This window comes from Acomys minous (genome assembly GCF_964271855.1).
Source record: "Acomys minous genome assembly, chromosome: 20".
Classification (NCBI taxonomy): domain Eukaryota; kingdom Metazoa; phylum Chordata; class Mammalia; order Rodentia; family Muridae; genus Acomys; species Acomys minous.
This window is the reverse complement of record NC_140502.1, coordinates 8,331,211-8,356,509: the sequence shown is the minus strand read 5'-3', so window position 1 is coordinate 8,356,509 and position 25,299 is coordinate 8,331,211. Positions and strand designations below refer to the sequence as shown.

Sequence of the window (25,299 nt, the reverse complement as noted above, 5' to 3'; positions counted from 1 at the left end):
TCCAGCGCGCTTGCGGGGATAGAACTTGGGGTGAGGCATTCCGATCCGGCGGCCTCGTTGCACGCGCGCCCGCGCACGCGCCCCGGACTTTGCCCGCCCCCCCAGCTCCTCGCGAGGGCGCGCGCCCCCTACACGGGCGTGGTTTTCCTGTTGAGAGTGTTGGTGTTGGACGCGGCGGCCTCTTTGGACAGGGTCCCCGGAGCGGGCGCTGCAGGAGCGGGCGGCGCGGGTGCGGGCGCAGCGGGCGGCCCGGTAACCGTGACCGTGACGCCGGACGCCGCCTCCTTGGGGAAGGCGTTGTGCAGCGTGAGGAAGCCCGCTGCGCTCCCGCGGTCCCGCTCGGAGCCCGCCCCGCCGGCCCCCGCGGCCCCGGCCGCCCCGCCATAGGCGCCCACGCCGCCGCCGCCGCCACCGCCGCCGCCGGCCCCGGCCCCAGCCAGCCCGGCAGCCATGCTGCCCTTGGACGGGTCGCGGCTGAGCGTGTACATGGAGATGTCCGTGGAGGCGAAGCCCGGGCCCCCGGGGCCGCCGGGAGACGCATCCCGCGACGGCGACGCCTCGCTGGAGCCTCGGGAGCTGGAGCGGGAGCGGCGGCGGTAGCGGAAGCGGTAACTGGGCAGACGGAGGATGGCCGAGGGGCCGCTCCCGCCACTGCCGCCCGCGCCGCCGCCGGCCTTGAGCAGGTCCGAGCGAGATTGGCAGTGCGCCTCGCGGCTGCGCTCGATGTAGATGTTGACGGCCAGCACGCCGATCACCTCGGCCAGGATAAAGGACAGCCCGCCGAAGTAGAAGGACCAGCCGTAGGAGTAGTGGTTTTTCTTCTCCTCGTCCCTCTTGGGGCCCGGCTCGCCCGCGTTGGCCGATATGTACACGATCACCCCGATGATGTTGCTCAGGCCTGCATGGAGACGGTTATGTGGGAGCCACGAGGCCGTGGCCGCCTTAAACCCCCAAGTGTCTAAGCCAGGTCTCCAAATGGGCTAAGTTCCACCCTAGGAATCTAACCTCTGAGACGTACTGGGCTAAAAAAAACTACTTCAGGAGTCAGAAATCTTAAGTCCCGCTCACTTGGTCTAAGCTCCACACCCCATTGTCCTAAACTTTGCCCTGCCCCATTGCTCTAAACCCTACCCCGCAGTCTAAGCCCTGCTCGCTAAACTCCACCCAAGAGTTTAAGCCCCACTCTTAATTTAGGGTCACTGGTCTGAACTTGACCTCTAAGTAGTTTTAAGTACCACTCCAACAGCCTAACTCCACCTCAGGGATTTAAGCCCAGCCTCCAATCGTCAAAACCCCAGCAGAGGAATCCAAGCTTGGTTCCCATTGGTGTAAAAGCCATCTTTGGGAATCTAAGTCCCATCCTCGCTGGTCTAAACCCCACTTCCGAACTCTAAGCCCCTCCTCCACTGAGAGAAGTACTTGCCTTTGGAGAGCTAGCCTCTGCCCTTTGTGTTAGCTCCATCCATCCCTTAGTTAACCTTGTTGGCCCTTCTCTTACCTGGCCCAGACCCTCTCTCAGTTACATTGGCCTCACCTATATGTGTCTAATTTGCACCCCTGTGTGATCCAGGCCTTGTGTTGAAGAGTTTTGACAATGGCCCATACCTGTCTTAATAGCCTTGACTCCTCCCCCAGGTAGGTGACACCCAGGCAGTACAGGCCCTGCCCCTTCTTGGTGAGCCTCCATTGGCCTAAACTCTGCCCCAGCACACCTAGGCCCTCTGGTCTCAAATCTACTTTTTGTGAGGTAGTCCCAGACTCGGTTTACAGGTCCTGTCCAAAGTATAAACCCCCTATTTTCGACAGGGGGAGACAGGATCTCTCTGTGTACCCTTCGCTGTCCTGGACTCCCTTTATAGACCAGGCTGGCCTCGAACTCACAGCGATCCGCCTCTTCATTAATCTCCCTGTGCCCACTGGTCTGAACCATCCGGCAGAACCTAAGCAAGGCTCACTTCCACCTGCTTAAACTACATCCCTTGTGAAGAACGGGAGTCTTCTGCATTCTAGTCCTATCTTTCCCTTAATGAGTGTGTCTTGTGTCTGCTACACTAGACACAGGTTTGGGGTTTGTTTGGGTTTTTTTTTTAGGGGGGGTGTTCTTTATTTTGAGATCTCTCACAAAGCCTAGGCAGACCTCAAGCTCTCTACGTAGCCAAGGATGCCCCTGACCCTTCTGATCCTCCTGGATTCTATTCAGGCAACCACTACATCGGGTCTATGCTTGGCTGGGGGGGTGTGCATTCAGTCACATCCACAACCCAAGGCCGTAGCTCTTTGCGGTAACCAACTAACGCAACATCATCTCTTACGCCTTGCATAATCTCTCTCCTTTTGGCTTTTCCAGAAAATGGCCTTGCACCTCAAATAGACAAAGCCTAGCCTATTCCGCACCTGGCGCCTTCAGTTTCCTTTTCCTGGGTCTAGGGCAGTGGTTCTCAACTTTCCTAATGCTGAGACCCTTTAATCCAGTTCCTGGTGTTGTTGTGGCTCCTCCCCCCCCCCACCAACCATAACACTATTTTTGTGGCTGCTTCATAACTATAATTTTGCTACTGTCGTGACTCGTAATGTAAATATCTGATATGTGACCCCTGTGAAAGGGGGTTGCGACCCACAGGTTGAGAACCTTTGGCTTAGAGGGGTTTTAAGGACCAGCCTCTTTTCGGGACTACACGCCCACTCCCCTTCCCCCACCCCCCACCCCGCCTCCAATGCCTAGCTTCCTAAAGCCAGTCCCACCCTCCCCCCCCCATCCTTAGACTCCAAGTGTCTCAGGTCCCCTCCCCCTTCCCAGACGCCTCCCCTTAAAGTCTCTAGGGTAGCTGGGGAAACTCCTTGCCTCCCACTTCACTCACAGACACCAGTCTATGCAGGCTGAAAGACTAAACCTAAACCTTAGCCAGGCGGAGGTGGTGCAGCTCGAGAAGAGCCTAGAAAAAGCTCCAGTCCCCAGGGGGCGCTTGGGGCAGCCCCGCTTTGCAGTCGCACGTGCACAGGCACGGGCAGACACGCACGCGCGTCAGTGAGCGGGGATGGGGGGTCCCGCCATCCCTTCCCTCTGCCTCTCACCTGCTGCCACAAACAGGATCCCTGCGCCCAGGATGATGTTTCTTTTGGACTTGTAGACGCGGGAGGCAGCCACGCACACGCCCCCGAGCAGCAGCAGGATGGCGCTCAGGATAGGGAAGATGCTGGAGGCCCGGACCACTCCTGAGGGAAAGAAAGGAGAGAGAGAACGGGAGGAGAGAGCGAGGGCGGTCAGGCGGGCCATTGCGTCCTGGGCCCACCGCGCCTCCTGCCTGCTTCCCTCTCCACTTAGCTAAATTTAGTTCGCTAATTCTACCACTCTAGTTCTTTTTTGACTCATTTCCCCCTCCTGATTGTAAAGTTTCTTTCTTTGATTTTTTTCCCAATCTCCCCTCCCTTCTCTCTGCATCTTTATCACATTTCTCCCACTCCTTTCTCTCCTTGTCTTCATCCCTGTCTCCCTCCTTGCGTGTTCACCCTTCCCCTCCCCCCTTCTTTTTCTTTATTCCTCTCACTCCCTTTCCACTAATGCCTCGACAGATTCTATGATTTCTGAGCCCCGTTAAAGCAGCCAATCATCATTAAGGCTTTGCCACGTTTCCCAGGATAACAGCCCAATCGCACCACAAGCTTCTCCACGAGAGTAGTCAGTCTCGGCCGCAGATTGCCCGACCCGGGCAGCAGCCAATCTACAACCCTTTACTACATAAAGTTGCCGGGCCATAGACATCCATCCAGCCTATCACCATCCAGGATTCCCCTCCGTTCCGCCCCGGCCTGCCCCTCTGGGCCGTGGAGCTGAGCATCTGGACTTGGATTGGCTGAGGAACTAATCAAGCTCCGCCCAGTCCCTTCCTCCGTCCCTCTCCTTCCAAGTATCCGCAGCCTCCTTGCTGATCCCACCCGGATCCTCGAACCCCCACGTACGGAGCAGGTACTCTGCGCTGTCGTGGTCGTAGTCCGTGTCTTCCGGGAAGTGGTTGATCTTCACGCAGACACCTCTTTTCAGTCCTAGAAAGGGGATGGGGACGGTGGGCGTCTTCAGAGTTAGGGGAGGGGCGACCCTAGTGTTGTGGGAAGGGAAGACCCTCCTCTACTCAATGCATGTTCTTGTCCGACCCCACTCCCGCCCCCGCGTTCTTTTTGGGCTAGGTAGGAATCCTAGTACCCCAGTTGGTGTCTGGGCAAACTTTGCATCCCTTAGATCTGTTTCTCACCTGTGTTAAGGATTTTTTTTTTTAACCGAAGGAGGGTGGGGGCGGGGTAGAAATAGGAAAGGACAGGCGTGTGGCACAAGGTGTACTAACTACGCCAGAGGTAGGAACAAGAGGATGGGAGGTTCAAGGCCACTGGGCTACACAGAGTTCTGAGGCCAGCCTGGGATGCTTAAGAGGAACTAGGAGAAAAGGGGAGGAGGGAAAACGAAAACACCTCGGAGGCTGACATCCTTCCAAAGACCCACTATTAGAGACCTTTGCCCTCCATTCGTGTGGCTTCCCATTTCCCTTGCAAGGAAGTCCGTGTTGGCCGCCGCCATGTCGAGGCATACTTCTACACTAAGCTTGTTGAGAGGATTGGAAAATGCATGGAAAAACCGGGGACCCCGAAAACAACTGCATTTCCTGAGAAACCAAAGATTATCTTGCAGTGTCACCCTTTCCTCTCTCCGATCCTCGGGCTCCCACCCGGCTAGAACCTATCTATCTCATTTCTGGGAACAGGTTCTGTTTGACTGCCCGAGGCACACAGCTCGAGAGAGAGAGAGAGAGAGAGAGAGAGAGAGAGAGAGAGAGAGAGAGAGAGAGAGAGAGAGAGAGAGAGAAAGAAAACTGCATAAGAACATTTATTCGAGAGAGAGAGAGAGAGAGAGAGAGGGAAAGAAAACTGCATAAGAACATTTATTCTCAACTCCAAGCTCCCTCCAACCTGTGGGTCTTTGCAGATGTGATAGTTACTCTGAAGAGACAATTCAAGGGCACACACACAAACTGGACCAGTTCACTTTTCTAGGGCTAACAGTTCTCTCAGCTGCGCCTTGTAGTGCGTGCATCAGAGAGACTTTTGTCTCCTGAATAAAGTTCTGAGTTCCTACGGTCTGACGCCGTGTATCTCTACCTTGTGCATCCCTACCATTGCGTGGTTCAGTGCCTGGCTTCCAGGATGCCTTGAGGGAGGGAGGGAGGGAGAGAGGGAAGGGGGGAGGGAGGGAGGGAGGGGACGGAGGGAGGGAGGGAGGAAATAATGAGTGACTATAAAGATAGCAGAAAGAGGTAGGACACAGGGGAAGAAATGGGAATAAACAAAAGAACCGGAAAGCCAGGTGTAGTGGCGCACACCTTTAATCCCAGGACTCGGTAGGCAGAGGCAGGCCTATCTCTGTGAGTTCAAGGCCAGCCTGGTCTACAGATTGAGTCCAGGACAGCCAGAGTTACAAGAGAAACCCTGTCCCAAAACAAAACAAAAAACTGGAAAGAATGAGTCTGAGAAAGAGTAAGCTGTGAAACCCCAGATGTTTTTAAGTGTTTGCTTCCTGTGTGAACACACTTGATATGCAATGAAAGGCAAACGTAGAGGCTTAGGAAGTGGCTCAGTGGGTAAAACCACTTGAGGTGCAAGCGTAAGGATCTGAGTTCAAATCCCAGCAGCCACTTAAAGACCCAGACACTGTCACATGTACCTATTACTCCAGTGCTGGAGGCAAGGGCTCAGATGCAGGAGGATCATTGGGATTTGCTGCCTGCCAATGTAGCTTCAGATTCAGTGAGAGATTCTGTCTCAAGGAAGTAAAGACTGAGAGTGGATCCAGCAGGACCTCCGATGTCCTCTTATGGCTTCTGCATGCATTCACACACACACACACACACACACACACACACACACACACACACACACACACGTGTGTGTACTACTGTCAAGACTGACAACCTAGGTTTGATCCCTGGGACCTACATCATAGATGAAGAGAACATCCTGTGCCCCTGATTAATTAATTAAGCTGTAATTAAAAAGAGATAAAGCAGGTATCATGCACAGACCAAATGTTTGATGCTAAAAAAAAAACAAAAAAAAACCACTTTAGCCGGGTGTGGTGGCGCACGCCTTTAATTCCAGCACTCGGGAGGCAGAGGCAAGCAGATCGCTGTGAGTTCGAGGCCAGCCTGGTCTACAAAGTGAGTCCAGGACAGCCAAGTCTAATACAGAAAGACTCTATCTCGAAAACAAAAACAAACAAACAAACAAACGAACCCGCTTTGGTGGCTGGAGAGATGGCTCAGAGGTTAAGAGCACTGTCTGTTCTTCCAAAGGTCCTGAGTTCAATTCCCAGCAACCACATGGTGGCTCACAACCATCTATAATGAGATCTGGTGCCCTCTTCTGGCCTGAAGGTGTACATGCAGGTACTGTATACTTAGTAAAGAAGTAAATCTTTAAAACAAAAACAAAAAATCCACTTTGAGGTCTGGAGAGAGGGTGCAGTGGTTAAGAGAACTGACGCTCTTCAGAGGGCCCTGGTTGGGTTCCTAACGCTCACGTGCCATCTAACAACCATCACTAACTTCAGTTCCCGGGGATTCAATACCTTTTTCTGGTTTCTGTGTGCAGTGGGTATGCATACATACATACATACATAGAGGCAGAACATACATAGACAGAAAATAAGAATAAATCTCTTTTTTAATCCTACTGTTTTTGTTGGACTATACCATTCTTATTCTGTGACATATATATGTATATATACACACACATATATATATACACACACACACACATATATATTAATTCCTTCTGAGTCCTCACATATAAAAATCAAAAGAATAGGACCTAGCTCATTGTCTTGATGATGTGATAATAGGATCCAGATAAAAAGATTTAATACTCTTTGCCTGGAACATAACTGAATGTTATCCATTATACCCTGTGTTGGTCAGCTTTGTGTCAATTTCGCACAAGCTAGAGTCATTTTGGAAGAGAAAAGGCTCAACGGAGAAAATGGTCCCACCAGATTTGCCTGCGGGAAAGTGCATGGGGAATTTTCTTGGCCGATGATTGGTATGGGTGCCACCTCTGGGCTGCTGCTCCTGGGTGCTATAAGAAAACAGGCTGAGCAAGTCCCAGGGAGCAAGCAAGCCAGTAAACACTACGACTCCCATGGTCTCTGCTTCCGCTCCTGCCTCCAGGTTCCTGCCTCAAGTTCCTGCCTTGATTTCCCTGGATGATGGACTACAGACTGTAAGATGAAATAAACCCTTTCCTCCCCAAGTTGCTTTTGGTCGTGGTGTTTAATCACAGCAATAAAAACCCTAGACAGGAGGCTGGAGAGATGGCTCAGAGGTTAAGAGCACTGGCTGCTCTTCCAGAGGTCCTGAGCTCAATTCCCAGCAACCACATGGTGCCTCACACCCATCTATAATGAGATCTGATGCCCTCTTCTGGAATACAGATAGGGCTCTCAAATACATAAAAATAAAGAAAGAAACCCTAGACAGTGCTCATTGTCCAGATGTGGGAAACAAGGCACAGAAAGGCTTAGCAGTTCATCACTGGTGGATGAAGGAAGCAGAAAGCATCAAACACACACCACTAGACTGCCAACATCCTGAATGTCCATCACTGCATCTTCAATAGCCCAAATACTGCATCACCCACAGTAAATGCTTAATACATACTTGTAATGAGGGGCTGGGTATGTAGCCCCGTTGGTAGAGTGCTCGCCTAACATGTACAAGGCCAGAGGTTCTATCCCCAGCTCCACATAAACTGGACGTGGTGGCGCACGCCTTTAATCCCAGCACTTGGGAGGCAGAGGCAGGTGGCTAGCTGTGAGTTCGAGGCTAGTGAGTTGGAGAAGTGAGTCCAGGACAGCCAAGGCTACACAGAGAAACCCTGTCTTGAAAAAACCAAAACCAAACAAACAAACAAACAAAAACAGAAGTTCAAAGATAACCTTGCTTATATAGCAAGTTGGAGATCAGCTTTTGGTACAAGACTGGAAAGAGAAAAAAGCTCGTAATGAATGAACAGGCCAAGATGCAAATAAAAAGATTTTGGGGTGACAAGGAAGCATGCCACTAAGCCTGATGATCTGAGTTCCATCCCTAAGACCCACCTAGTGGAAGAAGAGAACCAACTCCCCAAATTATCCTCTGATCTCCAGATGTTCATTACGATGCACATACCCAAAAGTGACCATGCACACAAGTGCGCGCGCGCGCGCGCACACACACACACACACACACACACACACACACACACAAAATCAATAAACATAATGCAAAATTTCTTTAAAAGATGTTAGGGGCTAATAACATGTCTCAGCAGTTAAAAACATGTCATAGTTTTTGGAGAGGACCAGAGTTCTGTCACTCAGCACCCACATATGTAGCTCAAGACCACCTCTAACTCCAGCTCCAGCAAAATCTGGCACCCTCTTCTGGCCATCATGAGTACTGCACTCTCTCTCTCTCTCTCTCTCTCTCTCTCTCTCTCTCTCTCTCTCTCTCTCTCTCTCTCTCTCTCTCTCACACACACACACACACACACACACACACACACACACACACACACCACCCCTAAAATTTAAAAACATATATTCAACGTCACTAGTCATTTAGTGGGAAGAGAAGGGTCTCACTGTGTAGCCAAGGCTAGCCTCAAACTCATCACTGTCTCTCTTCATCCCCCACCCCTGAGTGCTGGGGTGGTAAGTGTGCATTGCCACGCTCAGCCTCAGAGATCTCCTGGCGTCCATCAGGGTGACAGAGGGCATAGAAGAAGGCAGTAAACGTGAGGAAAGTGGAACTCATGTGTACCATTGGCAGGAAAACAGTGTAGTAGTGCTGCCACTGTGGGACAAAGTACGGTGTGTGGGGGTCCTCAAAACGTTAAACACGGGGGAACTGAAGGGATGGCTTAGTGGTCAGGAGCACTCTGTGCTCTTGCAAATTACGTGAGTTCAGTTCCCAGCACCCACATGGCAGGCAGTTCACAACCATCCCTTACTCCAGTTCCGGTGGATCCGATGCCCTCTTTTGATCGCTTAGGGTGCCCGGCAGGCATGTGGCACACAGACGTTCATGCAGACGACACACTCGTACACCTAAAATGAAATAAATAGATCTACTTTTTAAATACAATAAAAAAATCAATCATGCCACGTGACCCAGCCACTCTTCCTCTGGACTTCAACCCAAAAAGAGCTGAAAACAGCGGTGTGAAGAATAATTTGTGGATCGTGCTCTCAGCAGCATCAGTCCTGGTAGCCAAAGGGTGGGAGTAAAAACCATGATGGTGGGCTGGAGAGATGGCTCAGAGGTTAAGAGCACTGCCTGCTCTTCCAAACGTCCTGAGTTCAATTCCCAGCAACCACACGGTGGCTCACAACTGTCTGTAATGAGATGTGGGGTCCTCTCCAGGTGTGTAGGTGTACATGCAGGCAGAACATTGTATACATAATAATAAAGAAATAAATTAAAAAAAAAAAACAACCATGATGCCTTGCAATCCGAGCACCTGAAAAGTTGGATGCAGGAAGACTGGGAGTTCAAGGTCACCCTAGGCTATATATGAGTTAAAGACCAGCAGCACCTGCCTACTACCTTGTGAAGATAATTCAAAATTCTCCTAAGATGAACTCACAAGACAAACTAGATGAAATGTCTAAATACAATGGTGTATTCCTCAGTCTGTAAAAAGGAATTATGCTGGTGACATAGCTCAGTGCATAGACTGTTGGCCTACTACACCAGAGATCCTGGGTCTGATTCCCTAGAACCTTCTAAACCAGGCTGATGGCACATAAGCTTGTCCTCCCAATAGGAGCATCATGAGTTCAAGGTCACCTCAGGCAGCTCCTTGCTCACCTGGACTACACAATATTGTTTTCAGAACCACTCCAAGCTGGGCATGGTGATACAGACCTTTAATCCTAGTATTGTGGGGCGGGGGGCAGGAGGCGGAGGCAGGAGGATTTCTATAAATAGGAGAACATCCTGATCTACATAGTGAGTTCCAGAACACAGAGAGACCACGTCTCAACAAAACAAAACAAAGGAAAACCACAAACAAGCAAATAAAACAACAAGAGGAAAATTCCATTTGAAAAAATGGAACTGTGGTGCCGGGCGTGGTGGCGCACGCCTTTAATACCAGCACTCGGGAGGCAGAGGCAGGCGGATAGCTGTGAGGTCGAGGCCAGCCTGGTCTACAAAGCAAGTCTAGGACAGCCAAGGCTACATAGAGAAACCCTGTCTCGAAAAACCAAAAAAAAAAAAGGAATTGTGGCATGTATAAAACCTTCACAATAAAAACATCACTGTGAGCCGGGCGGTGGTGGTGCACACCTTTAATCCCAGCACTCGGGAGGCAGAGGCAGGTGGATCACTGTGAGTTTGAGGCCAGCCTGGTCTACAAAGTGAGTCCAGGACAGCCAAGGCTACACAGAGAAACCCTGTCTCGAAAAAACAAAAGCAAAACAAAACATCACTGTGTATCATTAGCAAATGCTAATAAAAAACCTTTTTGTTTGTTTGTTTTTTTGAGACAAGATTTCTCTGTGTAGCCTAGGCTGTCCTGGAGCTCACTTTGAAGACTAGACTGGCCTCAAACTCACAGAGATCCACCTGTCAGTGCCTCCCTGAGTGCTGGGGTTATAGGCATGTGCCACCACACCTGGCTCTAATTTAAAAAGGGGGAGAGGGAGGAACCTAGAACTTTGAGGTTATGACACTAAGTGAAATAAGCCAGCGGCACAAACAAAAGCTGTATAATTTGGCTGTCGAGATGGTTCAGCCTGTAAGGGTGCCTACAGCCAAGCCTTGGGATCTCAGTTCAATCCCTGAGTCCCACATGATAGAAGGCGAAGAAAAAAAAAAAACAAAACAAAACTTTGATTGTGAGTGAGACCACCATCTCCCTGAGCAATGAGCAGAGCAAGAGATCCCGAACTATATAAAGTGGAGAGGGTAGGAAGGACAGCAAGATGGCTCAACGGATAAGAAGGCACTGTCCGTGCAGGCTGATAACTGGGTTGGGTTTTTTTGTTGTTGTTTTTTTTGTTTTGTTTTGTTTTGTTTTTTTCCCCCCAGGTTTTGATACCAGGAATCCACATGGTGGAAGGAGAGAACTGGTTCTGATCATAAGTTATCCTCCACACAAATGTAGATAAAACAGACAGGCAGACAGACAGACAAACAGACAGACATAGCTAAGTAGAGAGAGCGCGCTGAGTACCAGCTTGCGTGCATCAATCCATTTGCCCTCTGCTCCCGACCGACCGTGGCTGGGATGTGACCAGCTGCTTCAAGTTCTCGCTGCCTTGGCTCCCCAACAATGCTGGACTGTAGCCTGGAGTCAGGGGGCAACTCAAGAAACTCCGCGAGCCGGGCGTGGTGGCGCACGCCTTTAATCCCAGCACTCAGGAGGCAGAGGCAGGTGGATGGCTGTGAGTTCAAGGCCAGCCTGGTCTACAAAGCGAGTCCAGGACAGCCAAGGCTACACAGAGAAACCTTGTCTGGGGGGGGGGGGGAAGAAACTTCGCACCCGTTAGGCTGATTTTCTGGAGTATTTTGTTACAGCAGATGGGAGGCAAAAACTAACAGACACAGGAAAGTCTGCCTCAAAAAAAAAAGGGGGGGAGGGGTTGGTAGGGGGGTGGGGGATGAGTGAGTAAGATGGCTTGTCGTAAAGTCACTTAACCTGAGGACCTGAGTTCGAAACCCAGGTCTCACATGGTAGGAGGAGACAGCAGGCTCCTACAAGTTGCCCTGACACCTGCACTCATGCAAAGACACAAAAATAAGTCAATGAGATAAAAATAAAATAAAATAAGGAATCTAACACATCGTTAATAACAATATTCTCTTGGCTAACCATGTACCTGTCACAGCTGAGCATTAGACGGGGGTAGGGGGGTGGGGAGGGGTCCATTAACTTACTCAATACTTTGCACAGCCCTCTAAAGTCTACAGTAACAGGGTGATCCTTGCTTTACAAATGAGGACACAGAGGCACCGAGTGCTGAAGAAGCTGCCCCACGCCACACAGATGCTGCATCCTAGGGAGAAGTTTCGATTGCAGCCAAGTCCAGGACGTCACAAAGTTCCTAGCTAACTTCTCAAGACTCCCCTCCCAGACCTGCCGTGTCCCGGCAGTGCAACTCTTGAGAAACAGAAGGCAGCCGATCCTCAGTCTCCTGGCAGGGAAATGACGGTGGAACTGTGGCTCCCCAAGCCTTGGGCCTGCCTAATGTACAAGAATGGGACGGTTAAGGGGCAGCGCACAGCTGTGGGCAGGACACTGAAAAGAAGTCCAGCGTGCTGCGTCCCTCACATGCCTCACGCTGCAGGGGCCCCAGCCTGAGTCACTTTCCCTTCTCAGGCCTCCAGCTTCCTGCTCTGACCTTCCCTGTGGTACAATTGCTGAGACCCAACGAGATAATAAGGCAGGCAAAGTGCTGAACACAGGGGTTTGCAGAGTCAGCGGCGATAAACGGGGCCATGGGTCTAGACTGTTGGGTCCCCGGGGGGAGGAGCTGGGAACGTAGCTGAGAGTTCCCAGAAAGGGGCTGGAACATAGCTGGCCAGTGTGGATACCCACCGCCCAACAAAGCAGTAGGCATGGACGATGAGGGGGAAATACACTGGGCTTCATAATAAGAGGAAATGAGGGAGCATGGAAGGGAGGAGTAATGTTTTTACTTTTGATCATAAGAGATATTTTGGTCACACTTGCTTAAATATTAAGTTCACCTGGTTTTGGGTTTTACGGCTGGGCATGGAGACCAAGTGCAACACCAGGGAGCCTCCCCAGTAGATTCTAAGAAAGTACCCTACCACCAAGCTCCCCACCCCTAGCTCCTTACTGGGAGATTCTACGCAGACACTTTACCATTGAACCACACTGCCAGACCCCTTGCTAGTGAGTTCTAGGCAAGTGCTCTACCACTGAGCTACATGGCCAAGCCCTTATTGGTGAAGTCTATGCAAATGTTTTACCACTGGACCTTGCCCCCCCCCCCAAGCCTTCATGGGGCTTGGGGGATGGGGAGGACTCTAGGCAGGTGCTCTGTACTGAGCCACACTCCCAGCCCCTCAATGGCGGATTCCAGGCAAGTGACATACCACTGGGCCACACCCCAGTTGTACCTTTTATTTGTTTTTAATGTAGCTACTAGAAAAAAATTAATTATATGATACAATTTATATTTCTGTTGAGGAATACTGAATGCTTAGGGAGGAAGGATTCTGGATTTAATCCCTTGAAATACTAGTAATGAAAGAGTCATGAGCTGGGCGTGGTGGCACAGGCCTTTAATCCCAGCACGCGGGAGGCAGAGGCAAGTGGATCGCTGTGAGTTCGAGGCCAGCCTGGTCTACAAAAGCAAGTCCAGGACAGCCAGGACTAACCCTGTCTAAAAAAAAAAAAAAACAGAGAGAGAGAGAGAGATACATAAACAACAGTGCCAGGATTGCAGCACCTGCTGGCCTACTATGTGCCTTACTCATATCAATGCAGAATCCCCCCAATCTAGTGAACAAGACATTATTAGGATCTTCCTTTTGCGATAACGGAAATGAAACTGGGGAAAGTTGAAAAATCCATACAGCTCAAGGTCCCACTGCTCTAGGCTGCAGACAAAAGGCAAGCCCCTCTGTCTTGCTTTAGGGTTTAGGGTTTAAGTCTCAACAGCAACATCCTATCCCATTTCGGATACCACACAGGAAGACAGAGACCGAGAGACCCAGATTCCAAGACCCACTGAGGGTCTACCTTCTATACACTTGAATCCCCGGTGGGCTGGAAGCTGGTGGGGTTTTGTTTGTTTGTTTGTTTGTTTGTTTTTGTTTTGTTGTTGTTGTTGTTGCTTTGTTCCAGACCTTAGTGTCGATTCAGATGCTACGGTGTGTCAACTGTGTGACTCTGGGCGAGACACTGTGCTTCTCTGAGCTACTCCTTACTCTTGGGGGTAGTCACAGTCGCAGTAGCTCTTTCCCAGGGTTATTTGAGTGACACATGAGTGGCAGTTACAGTAACAGTCAAGTCAGCCTTTACAAGCCAGCTCCTTGGCACACTAACCTCCTTACAGCATTACCTACTTCCCCAGTTTTAACTCAACACCTGATCCTTTCTCAACTATCTGGGGAGGCGTTTCTCTAGCCCCCTCAGACTTTAACCCTTTATGCTGTCTGGTTCTGTTTGTCAACGGGACACAACCGAGAGCCACCTGAGAGACACAACGAGGGAGTCCTTAGATCGGGTCAGACTGTCTTAATTGAGGTGGCAAGATGTGCCCACTCTGGGTGGCTCCATTCCTTGGGCTTTGGGGTTTTGGATTGTATATAAGAGAAAGCTGAGTACTAGTGTGCAAGTCAGCAGCTTGCATGCATTCATTTCTCTCTGCTCTCGACAGTGGATGTGATGTGACAAGTTATTTGAAGTATCTGCCTTGATTTCCCCTACAACAATCCACTGCGACCTGGAGTTATAAGATAAAAAAGTCCCTTTCTCCTTTAAATATTTTTTACAAAGTATTTTGTCATAACAACAGAAAGGAAATTAAAATACCTTTTGACTGTCAGGGTTTTGTTTTGTTTTTTGGTTTTTTGGCTTTTTTGCTTTCTTTCAGGACTAGGTCTTGCTAGGTGGCCAAAGCCCATCTGAGATGTGGATCCTGCCTCAGAGATCCTGCCATGGCCTCCAGAGTGCTAGGATCATACAAGTGGGCCACCATGTCTGGCTTCAATTTTTTTGTTGTTGTTTGATTTTTCTTGTGTTTGTGTGTGGGTCATGCTAAGGAATACTACTTCCTTTGAGAGAGGGCCTCCTGCTAGAGGCTAGGCTGGCCAGCCAGCATCAACAATGCTCTCGTCTCCTCAGTGCTGGGATTACAAGCATTTGCCATCCTGTCTGGTTTTTTTTTGTGTGGGTTCTGGGAATTGAACTCAGGTCCTTGTGTTTGCCAAACAAGCCCTTTATGAACTTAGTCGTTTGTTCTTTTTCTCTTAGATGTGCTGCTGCTCATCACACTGAAACCTCCAGCCAGGTTGCTTCCCTGATTCCAGCCTCCCAAACCACATCTCTCATCGCCTAGAACAAGGAGAGGAAAGGACCAAAAAATGGGCCAAGCCAAACCTAACTGAGACTGGCTCCTTCAGTTTGTAAAGGAGAGAGAGAGAGAGAGAGTATCATGGAAGAGCGCGATTTCCTGGCATGTAAAATGGCATGAAATTCAGCCAGACCTTCTGACACAGACCTTTTATTACATCTACTTGGGAGGCTGAGACAGAAGGATTGCAAGTTCAAGGCCAGCCTAGGAAACTTAGTGAGGCGCTGTCTCAAGATAAAAAGAAGTTTGAGGACACAGCTCAAGAATAGAAGAATGTCGGGCTGGAGAGATGGCTCGAAGGTTAAGAGCACTGGCTGCTCTTCTGAAGGTCCCGAGTTCAATTCCCAGCAACCACATGGTGGCTTACATCCACCTGTAATGAGATCTGGTGCCTTCTTGTGGTGGGCAGGCACACGGGTGGGCAGAAGACTGTATAAATAATAAATAAATCTTAAAAAAAAAAAAAGAATAGAATGTCTTCCTAGCATGCACAAGACCTTGGGAGAGGGAAGCCAGGTGTGGTGCTCATGTCTATGATCTCATCAGTACTTAGGCTGCTGAGGCAGGAGGACAGCTGTGAGTCCAAGGCTAGCCTGTGCTGCATCACATAGCTCTGTTCCAAAAACAACAAGCCAGGTGTAGGAACTTATGCTGTAATCCCAGCATTTAAATCCCAGCATTCCATAATCCCAGCATTTGCTCTTCCAAAGGTCCTGAGTTCAATCCCCAGCAACCACTAGGTAGCTCACAACCATCTATAATGAGATCTGGCACCCTTTTGTGGTTGACATGCAGGGTACATGCAGGCATAACACGGTATACACAATAAATAAATAAATCTTTTTTAAAATGAGAGAGGGAGAGAGCACATTTGGGTGATGGAAACAGTTCGTTGGGTACAAGTGCTTGCAGCCAAATCTGATGACCTGAGTTCTACTTTGGAACTTACATGGTAGGAAGAGAAGACAAAATTAACTACCACGAGTTATCTGCTAACTTCAACATACGTGGTCATGGATGCATGTGTGTGCAACACACACACACACACACACACACACACACAAGTAAATAAATATAAAAGAGTCTGCATAGATTTCCTATTTTAAAATCAAAGTTAACGCCATCCGTGGCTACATAGCAAGTTAGAAGCCAGCCTGGGCTATCTGAGACCCTATCCCAAAGCGAAACACACAGAAAGGAGCGATGGAGAGGGAAGGAGGAGGGGAAGGTGCGAGAGGGTAGAGAGAAGCAGAGGGCATGCGATTCAAAGGCCAGTGTCCGCGAACGACGCTCAGCTGCACCGCACCCACATTCTCCTTGTAGTAGGGCTGTTCCTGCTAGAAGTGGCAACACTGACCGTGTGCCCCGCAAAGCCTGAAATAATCGCCGTGCCGCATGCATGCCGTAAGCCCTTCGGGGTACCGCCTCTCCCGGCATAGGTATTATTTCTTAGCAAGCCATTCTAAATCTGACACGCTCACAACTGAGCCCATGATACGCCTCCTTAAGGATGAGCTAAGTAAGAGAAAGTAAAGGAATTTAGACACGATGCTTGTGCTTCCCCATCTCAGCGTGGGGGAGCAGATATTCCCCCCCCCCGCGCGCGCCTTCCCCCCTCCCCCACTGCCTAGCGCTCTGGCCAAAGCTGCAACACCACCTCGGAGTTCTCACCTGCCCTGTGGTGATTTTTATCCCCCAGGGGAATGTAGACAACTTACAGAGACAATTTACAATTTTGGTTGTTACAACTGTTGGGGGTGGGGGGGGATGGGGGGCGGGACTAGACAGAGGATAGAGAAGCCGATCAACATCCCACGATGCACAGCTCAGCTCCCCCGACCTGCCTCCTCACCCCCCCCCACTCCCCCCACCCACCCATCCTCAGTCCCAAAATGTCATCGAGGGCTGAGATTCAGAAGCCCCCACCTTCCAGGCGGCCCTCGCCCTTCCCTTTCTCTCAGATCCCACAACTGCTCCAACAGCAATGCCTTCCCACGGGCAACTTTGGAATACGCTATGAATCCAAGCCGAGGCTCCCACATCCTCTGTCTCTCCACCCTCCCCTCAGCCATCTCTCGGCAGCGGCAGCAAGAGCCAGCCTGCTAGAACTTAGAGCCAGCTCGCATGGCTTCTCCGTCTCCGTCCGGAACATTTAGTGGCTCTTACTGCCAAGCGAAAGCCGAATGTTCTGTGGGATACGTATGAACCTGTGAGATCAAGAGCCTATTATCTCTTTGACCAGACATTCCTCCCTTACTCACTGTGTCACAGCCACGCTGGTCCCCCACTGGCGGCCAAACACAGGGCAGATTCACGCTCACCTGGGGGGGGGGGCTTTGCAATACCATATCCACAGCCCATAATGCCCACGTGTCTCCAAGGACACTTCTTTCAAGCCACCAACCAAAGTCAACTGCTGGGTGACAATTCCTCCCAGCCTCTTCCTCTTCCTCCTCCTCCCACTGAGACAGGGTTTCTCTGTGTAGCCCTAGCTCTCCTGGCCTCAAATTATACAGTCAAACTATAGACCAGGCTGGCTTCGAACTCAGAGATCTGCCTGCTTCGGCCTCCCATGCGCTGGGATTAAAGGTGTGTGCCACCACCGCCTGGCTCCTCCCAGCCCTTCCTGATGAACTCAGCGTGTACAACTGTAATGGTTCCCTCTTCACGTTTCTGCGTCTTCCTAATTGTTTTTATTCTTGTTATTCTTTCTCTCTCTGTCCAGAATGAAAGATACTTAAGCCAGAGATCTGTATGTTTTTACTCATCGTTGCTCTTGACTCAACAAAAAGAACCCAGAGAACCGTGGAGATGGCTGGGTGGATAGAGGTTCTTGCTTGCAAGCCTAAGAGCCTAAATTCAATTCCATGAACTGACATGGTGAAAGAGACAAACGAGACCCCCACACTCCTCTGTTCTCCTCAGACCTCTACATGCACACCTGAGACACACATCCAGCCTGGTCACACACACACACACACACACACACACACACACACACACACACACAAAATTAAAAGGTTCAAGGGGCGGGAGAGATAGCTCAGCTGTTAAGAGCACTGGCTGCTCCTCCAAAGGTCCTGAGTTCAACTCCCAGCAACCACATGATGGCTCACAACCATCTATAACGGGAGGGGATGCTCTCTTCTATCTGATGCTCTCCTCTGTCATGCCAGCATACGTGCAATAGAGTGCTCATATATGTAAATAAAGGAATCTTTAAAAAAAAAATAAAAAACAAAAAATTTATCTGGGCCGTGGTGGTTGCACGCCTTTAATCCCAGCACTCGGGAGGCAGAGGCAAGTGGATTGCTGTGAGTTCGAGGCCAGCCTGGTCTACAAAGTGAGTCCAGGACAGCCAAGGTTACACAGAGAGACCCTGTCTTGAAAAACAAACAAACAAACAAACAAAAAATTAAAAGGTTCAGAGCCTGCTACCCAGTTTAAGGGCAATAAAAACTGATGGATAGATAAACATGGATAAATGAGTGAGCCAGTGGATGAATGAACAGCATACACTGCAATCGAGGAGGGTTCAGGTGCAAACTCCCATATTTGGCTCTGTGCCTCATGCCTGGTCAGGCCAGAGAGTGGACGCGAGTGACATAGCCTCCGGGGGATATGGCGTGGGGCAACAGAGTAGAAGAGAAGGCATGGGATAAGAGTGAGCAGAAGTGAAGAAAAAAAAAAAGTAAAAAAATAAAAAATAAAAAACAAAGCAAAACAACAACAGCAACAACAAAAAAGAGTGAGCACAAGTGTCTACGTCAGCTGAGTGACGCCTTAACCAGATCTGAAAAAAGTGTCTGCTACTCAAATTGGGCCGGTAGGGGTCAGTTCAGAACCCGGGGCCCTTCAGGTCAGATCTTCTGTGATGGCTCGCCAGGAGCCAGAAGTCAGAAGTCAAGATCTTCACAGAACACTCACCCTGCTTTGAAACACTGGCAACTGACTTTGGTTTTCAGTTTGAAATCCTCCACGGACTCCTCTTCAAAGCCCGCCCATTCCTCACTTGAGGTGAGCGATCTGACGGGACAGAAGAGTCAGGTGTGGAAAAGAAGACAGATGAAAAACCAAAGTGAGCCGGGCAGTGGTGGTGCATGCCTTTAATCCCAGCACTTGGGAGGCAGGGGCAGGCGGTTCGCTGTGAGTTCGAGGCCAGCCTGGTCTAAAAAGTGAGTCTAAGACAGCCAAGGCTACACAGAGAAACCCTGTTTCAAAAAAACAAAACAAAAAACAAAACAAAAAAAAAACCAAACAAACAAAAAAAAAAAGAAAGAAAGAAAAGAGAAAAGAAAGAAAGAAAAAACTTCAGCCTATTGGTAGTAGACAGGGAACTTCGAGGTTGTATCCTTAGTGCCGCAGATGAGGGCGATAAAGTGGACAGACAGTGGTCCCACCAGCCCCTCTATATGCATCAAAGGTATACTTGAAATGTACACGAAAGGATGACTGACACGGAGGGTGCCCTAGCAAAGGAGCCAACAGGGGAGACAGCAGGTGTGTGTCTTGGAGAAAGAGGGGCCTGGCCAGGGGAGGGGTTTGAGCCAGAAAAACAGCACAAAGAAAAGAAAACAGGTTGGAAGGAGAAAGGAGAGTAGCAAGAGCCAAGAAAGAAAGCGCCCCAGGAGATTGCTTGAGGGAGGCATACAGCTGTGGAGGCCAAGTCATAAATGAGAACAAGAAAAGACCACGTCGTACACTTGGGAGAAGTCCAGATGGGAGAAGATCTGAGGGCTGCAAGTGAGGAGAAGCAAAGAAGAAGAAGAGAGACCAGGGGAGGTCGGAAAGCTTAGCAGTGTTTTAATTCTGGGACCCTACCGAGCCAAACAGGACGGGAAACGGTAAGAAAGGTAAAGGCTGGTGAGATGGTTTGTGGGTAAAGGTGCTTGCTGCTAAAAGCATCGCGAGCAAGTTCCCATGCTTGGAACCCAGATTATCAACTCCTGCAAGTTGCCCTCCGACTTCCACATGCACACTGGAGCTTGCACGAAAGGAAGGAAGGAAAAAAAGGAAGGTTGGTTTTACGGGGACTGCAGAGACGTCTCAGCACTGAAGAACGCGCCCTGCTTTTTCCAGAGGACCAGACTCCAGTTCCCAGCGCCCATATCAGGCAGCTAACAATCTTTTATGACTAACTCTGGGTGTGTCAGGGGCCCTCTTCAGGCCTCCACTGGGTACTTGAACACATGCAAAGTGTGCAAAACCACCGACACATACAAATACATATATGCTAATGCCACACGGCTCACAACCATCTATAACTCGGGTTCCAGAGGCTCCAACACCCTCCTCTGGCCTCGAAGGACTCCAGGCATGCATGTGGTGCATAGTTGAACATGCTGGTAAAAACAAACAAACAAACAAACAAACAAACAAAAAACCCCATCAGATAGATACAATATCAATTTTTTTTTTAAAGAGAGAGAGAGAGAATCCCAGGAGAGGGTTGGGCAGGAGAGCAGAGGGGTTCGTGGAAATCACAGCACCTCCAAACTGGGAAGCACACCCTCAAGGCCTCGGAACGGAGACTCAGAAACACTAGCTGTCAATTTGTTGGAGGCACAGGTTTCAGCAGAGGTGGCCAGCCAAGGCCCTTCCTGCACCCTACCTTCCAGGCAGCATATCCGCCAGAGGCCTGAGTGCGTGAGGCCTCCAGGGTCCTTCTTCTCTGAGGAGCCACCGCCCCCACGATGGGGCGGTCCATCGTCCCCTGCCGTGAGGTTGGTGGTGTTGCAGATGAGAGCCCGTGTGTAGAGCCAGTAGTCGGTGCTGATGGCAATGGTCATGAGGCCAAAGGCCGCGAAGGCTCCAACGGTGGTCAGCAGTACCTGAACGCCCTTCTCACACCACAAACCCCTCTCTTCGTTCCATCGTTTCAATGACTCCAGTTTGACTACGGGCAACCGGGGGGCCGTGGGCCACCACCGGGGCAGCGGAGGCGGGGCCGTGCCGGCGGCTGGGGGGGGTCACAGCACAGGCAGAAGCTGGGGGGGGGGGCCTCGAGGGGCCAGAAGGGAGGGGGGGAGGGCCAGCGAGCAGGTGGCTGCAGAGGCGGAGGTCAGAGTAAAGCCATGGTCTCCAGCTGGCGGAGGCAAAAGAGAGGGTGAGTTAGTCCTGTGAGATGGCCCTTTTCCCCTACCCCCATGAAAACTGAAAGATTACCCCTCATCAGCCATATACTCAGAGGTCATGACCCAGGCCCCTCGGGTTTTCTGCTGTGATCACCACTGTCCTCTTTCGGATCCACCCCTCGGTTCAAACCCCACTGCTATCTCCTCCTGCCTCTGTTCACTCCGTAGACTCCCCATTATCAGCCTTCTCACAGCAACACACACACACACACACACACACACACACACACACACATACACACACACACACACACACACACACACCCCTGCACCTTGTAGGACCACTGCTCAGGAAAGGATGACCCGTATGTCTCCAATTTTGCCTCCAGTTTCTCTCCAATTTAGGAGCCACGCTGTCACCTGGAGATGCAGTTGGTAGGTGTTGGCCTAGCACACATTAAAAACCCGGGTTTGATTCCCAATCACAATATAAACGGGGCATGGTACTAAATGCCTGTAATCCCTGCCTCGGGAGGTAGAGGCAGGAGGGTCAGTTCAAGGATATCCTTGGCTACACAGCCAAGGCCAAGTTGGAGGCCAGCCTGGGCTACTTGACACACTATCTAAAGAAAAAAAAATGCTCGCTAATTCCGTGGTTTTCGTTTTCTAGTTTTTTTCTTTTCTTTTCTTTCTTTTCTTTTTTTTTCCCCTCCTCTTTGGCAGGATACCTCCCTCCCTCCAAATTCCTGTTTCTGTCACTCAATGACACTGGGCATTTCTCCTATAATTTTCTCTACTTAGGAAGAATAAATCCCTCCATCTCCCCTTAACTTAAGCAAACAAACAAAAGTCTTCCCAAGTGACCCTCACTATTCACAGGAGCACAGTATCCCCTCCATGGCCCCAACACCTCCACCGTTTCCTCTGTTTGGGGCCTCTCTTCTCTCTCAGTCTTTGTGTCTCGGGAACTGGCTTCACACCTCGGACACATCTTCAAAAGTGCCAGAGGATTGAATAAAAACCCGGTGGCCTGGACTCCTTCCTACCTGAGAAACCCCAAAACTTAATGGGTCCGAGAAACGGTCAAGGCCCTTGGGCAGTTTCCAAATCCCCTAGATTTGGAAGACTTGTACCCCCCCCCTCCACCACTCGGGCCCCCTCCTGTCCCTCCTGCATCCTCCGTGGCTCATTCATCCATCTCCTTTCCAACCCCAGTGACCTCCCCTCCTCTATGTTTCTGACTCAAAGAAAACTCCTCGCTCTCAGTCTTGCTTAAAAGTATTTGGAACCTGGCCTCTGTTCCCCCTACAACTAACACAAGCTCACCATCCCTATTGCTTTCTCTTCCATTAAGAAAATTTCACTCTGTGAGCTCCGCAAGGTTCCGTCCATACCCAGGGCAATTGCTTCTCCAGACCCCAGCCTCCTCCCATTCACAAATGTCCTCCTAATATCTAACCTGTCCAAAAACATAACTGCCCTCCCCTGTTCTGCCCAGCACGCCTTGGCTCTTACTGTCCGCAGAGATGCTTCACCACAGCCTCAGTAATCTACACCACAAGGGATCCCCCAATTCCAGATCCTCCCAGGTGACTGTACCCCACACTCTCTTCCATGTATTAGAACATGCCCTCTCAACTTTAAAAAAAAATCATAGAGAATCCCCTTCCCTTTTGCCTATTTCTTCCACCCACCACAGCTTCCAGCATCTCCCACTTAGGAAAAATCCCCTCTGAGGAAGGCATGGCAGGCTTCTCTGGAGCATCCCTGGCCCCTTCCCCATAACAATTTCACCTGTGCAAGAACTTAACCCCCACCAACTCCAAAAGAAGAAGAAGAAGAAGAAGAAGAAGAAGAAGAAGAAGAAGAAGAAGAAGAAGAAGAAGAAGAAGAAGACGACAGAAAGCAAGCTACAAAAACTACAACTCTCACTCAGGGATAACTCATTCCCTGCCTGCCCATTCACTTCTATGCTCTACGAGACCCCACGATAGTGCCTCTTCCTGCCGTGTGTTTCCCTCACCTGTTTCAACCTCTTCCCTTCACTTCTTCTCCAAACCCCCCTGTAGGAAAGAGTCTGGAAGCTCCGAGGACGAAAGGCATCCACTAGAAACCCCAGGTCCTAGTACAGGGTGACCTTGGCCTCCCCAGTTTCCTCTCTGGCTCCACCGCCCCCACCAGCTGGCCCTGGACTGGGTCTGCTCCTAGGAGGGGGGGGGGGGATGTTGAGAAAGGTTGTCTATGGGGGGTGTCTCCATGGTAACGGGGCCTAGTGCCCCACACGTGTGCTCCTGCCTACACACACACACACACACACACACACACACACACACACACACACACACACTGCCCCTTCCTGGGCCCATTGTCGGCTTTCTAATTTTCCAGGCTGGCCCCTGACCCAAACCGAGTTTCTCTCTTCCTGCCTCTGGACATGCCGGTGCCCCTCACCACTACCACAGCAGCCACCTCCACTGTCTTAACAAATTGTTCCTTCCACACACATGAGCTCTGACCCCAACATGTACCTTTTCCCCATGCCTGGTGGGCCCTACAACCTGGGATAGAGGGAAAAGGGACCGGGAGGGACTTCCCCCCCCCCCCAACCAATAAAGATTTTAAGAGCTTTTCATTTTTGTCCATTTGAGAGACAATCTGTTTGGCTTTGGGGCACTCTTCCTTGAGTCCATCTGCAAAGGAGAAAGAAATAGAGGACCCCCCCAATTCTAAAGCTTATGGATAGAAGAGAAGGGGGTCACAGTCTTCCATTTGAGGGGCTAGCTTCTCCCCCCCCCCCCCAGAATCAAGGGGATTCACAGAACCTTAATTCTACACCCACCCACCTCCGATTAATAAAAAGATCTCTCACCTCAGTTAACGATAGGTCAACTCTCCGATGCACTGGGGAGAGACGTCTAGCCCGTGCTGCCAGCAGCCTCCCCCCCAGAAACACCTCTGGGCTTCCAGTGCTTGCAGCTTCCCCCTCCCCCAGCAGCAAGGGACCCAGGCGTCCGACCTGGTTGAGGGGATGGAGATGAGGAGGCGTATGAAGAACGGGGGTTGTAGAGTGAGGGGGAGGGGATCTGGGGTAGCTCAGAGCTTGGGCCGTCGGGACGGGAGGGGTCGGGATTAAAAAGAAAAAAAAAGGTGAGGAGACAATTTGGTTCTCGTGTCGCTGGGTAAAGTGCGGAGCTGGAAGAGAGAAGGAGGGAGGAGGGAGGGAGGGGGAGGGGAGCTGCTGAGGGATGGGGGAGCCTCCGAGAGGAGAGGGATGTGGGGGGAGCGGGAAGGGAAGTGGTTGGGGAACAGGGTCTGAGCGGCAGAAGGAAGCTGAGGAAGAAGAGAAGCAGATCCAGAGAGGGAGGGAGACGGAAAAGAGAGAGAGAGAGAGAGAGAGACGAGGAGAATCGGAAAGACAGAGAGAGAGACCCAAAGACTGAGAACAGAGGTGGGGGAGGGAAGAATTTGGGGGAGGCAGTGACTGGTAACAGAAGGAAGTTGAGGAGACACACACACACAGAGAGAAATATCCAGAGAGAGAGAGAGAAGGGGACAGAAGCAGGAAAAGATGCAAAGAGAGAGCAGCAAGAGAGAAGGGAGAAATTGAAGGGTAGGGGGAAGCGAGGGGAGGGTGTGGGGAAGGGAGAGGAATAGGGGGGTCGGGGTCTGGGCAACAGAAGGGAATAGAAATAAGAGATAGTGATCCAGAGGAAAGGGAGGAGAAGCAGATGGGAAGAGAGACACTAGGAAGAAGGAAAGAGGGAAAGGAACAGGGGAAGGGGAGGACGAAATTGGGGATGGGGGCAAGGGGGGGAGAGAGAGAGAGAGAGAGAGAGAGAGAGAGAGAGAGAGAGAGAAGAGAACACAGAGAGAGATTGATTATGGGAAAGGGGACCAGCTCAGATGCACTAGGAGGTCAGAGATAGCGGACACCTCTGCCCCCTTCCACCCGCGCCCCCCCCCCATTCTCCTGATCCCTACCCCCGCCCCCATTTCAAAGCCAGCACCCCCACCCCCACTAGCCTCCATCTCTTCAGCATGGCTTGCCGCCGCCACCGCCTCTTCCTGTTGTCATAGCAACAGGATCCAGGC

General features: G+C 50.7%; 1 protein-coding gene across 3 annotated transcripts; it reads right to left on the bottom strand.

Annotated features, from left to right (window-relative positions):
• Positions 1–25,258, bottom strand: CACNG8 (calcium voltage-gated channel auxiliary subunit gamma 8). 3 transcript variants are annotated; one of them, XM_084769966.1, is made up of 6 exons: positions 25,231–25,258; positions 24,077–24,223; positions 20,745–21,218; positions 3,958–4,041; positions 3,073–3,213; positions 1–898 (listed from the first exon to the last, which is right to left on the bottom strand). In XM_084769966.1, the coding sequence occupies exons 3-6, from the start codon at positions 20,920–20,922 to the stop codon at positions 129–131; spliced, it is 1,173 nt and encodes a 390-aa protein (XP_084626092.1). In that variant the 5' UTR covers positions 20,923–21,218; positions 24,077–24,223; positions 25,231–25,258; the 3' UTR covers positions 1–128. The 3 variants fall into 3 exon arrangements, with proteins under 3 accessions (XP_084626092.1, XP_084626091.1, XP_084626093.1); XM_084769965.1 differs by lacking the exon at positions 25,231–25,258 and having other exon boundaries at positions 24,077–25,023; XM_084769967.1 differs by lacking the exons at positions 24,077–24,223; positions 25,231–25,258 and adding an exon at positions 23,231–23,330.
• Between the last annotated feature and the right edge of the window lie 41 nt (positions 25,259–25,299).

What these genes read in the sequence shown, in the direction of transcription:
- CACNG8 (XM_084769966.1), bottom strand. Translation starts at nt 20,922, where the DNA reads ATGACCATTGCCATCAGCACCGACTACTGGCTCTACACACGGGCTCTC. An exon ending in GCGGATATGCTGCCTGGAAG is followed by an intron (nt 4,042 to 20,744) that starts GTAGGGTGCAGG and finishes TCCCCTTTCTAG; the next exon opens with GACTGAAAAGAGGTGTCTGC. An exon ending in GATCCTGTTTGTGGCAGCAG is followed by an intron (nt 899 to 3,072) that starts GTGAGAGGCAGA and finishes GTCTCCATGCAG; the next exon opens with GCCTGAGCAACATCATCGGG.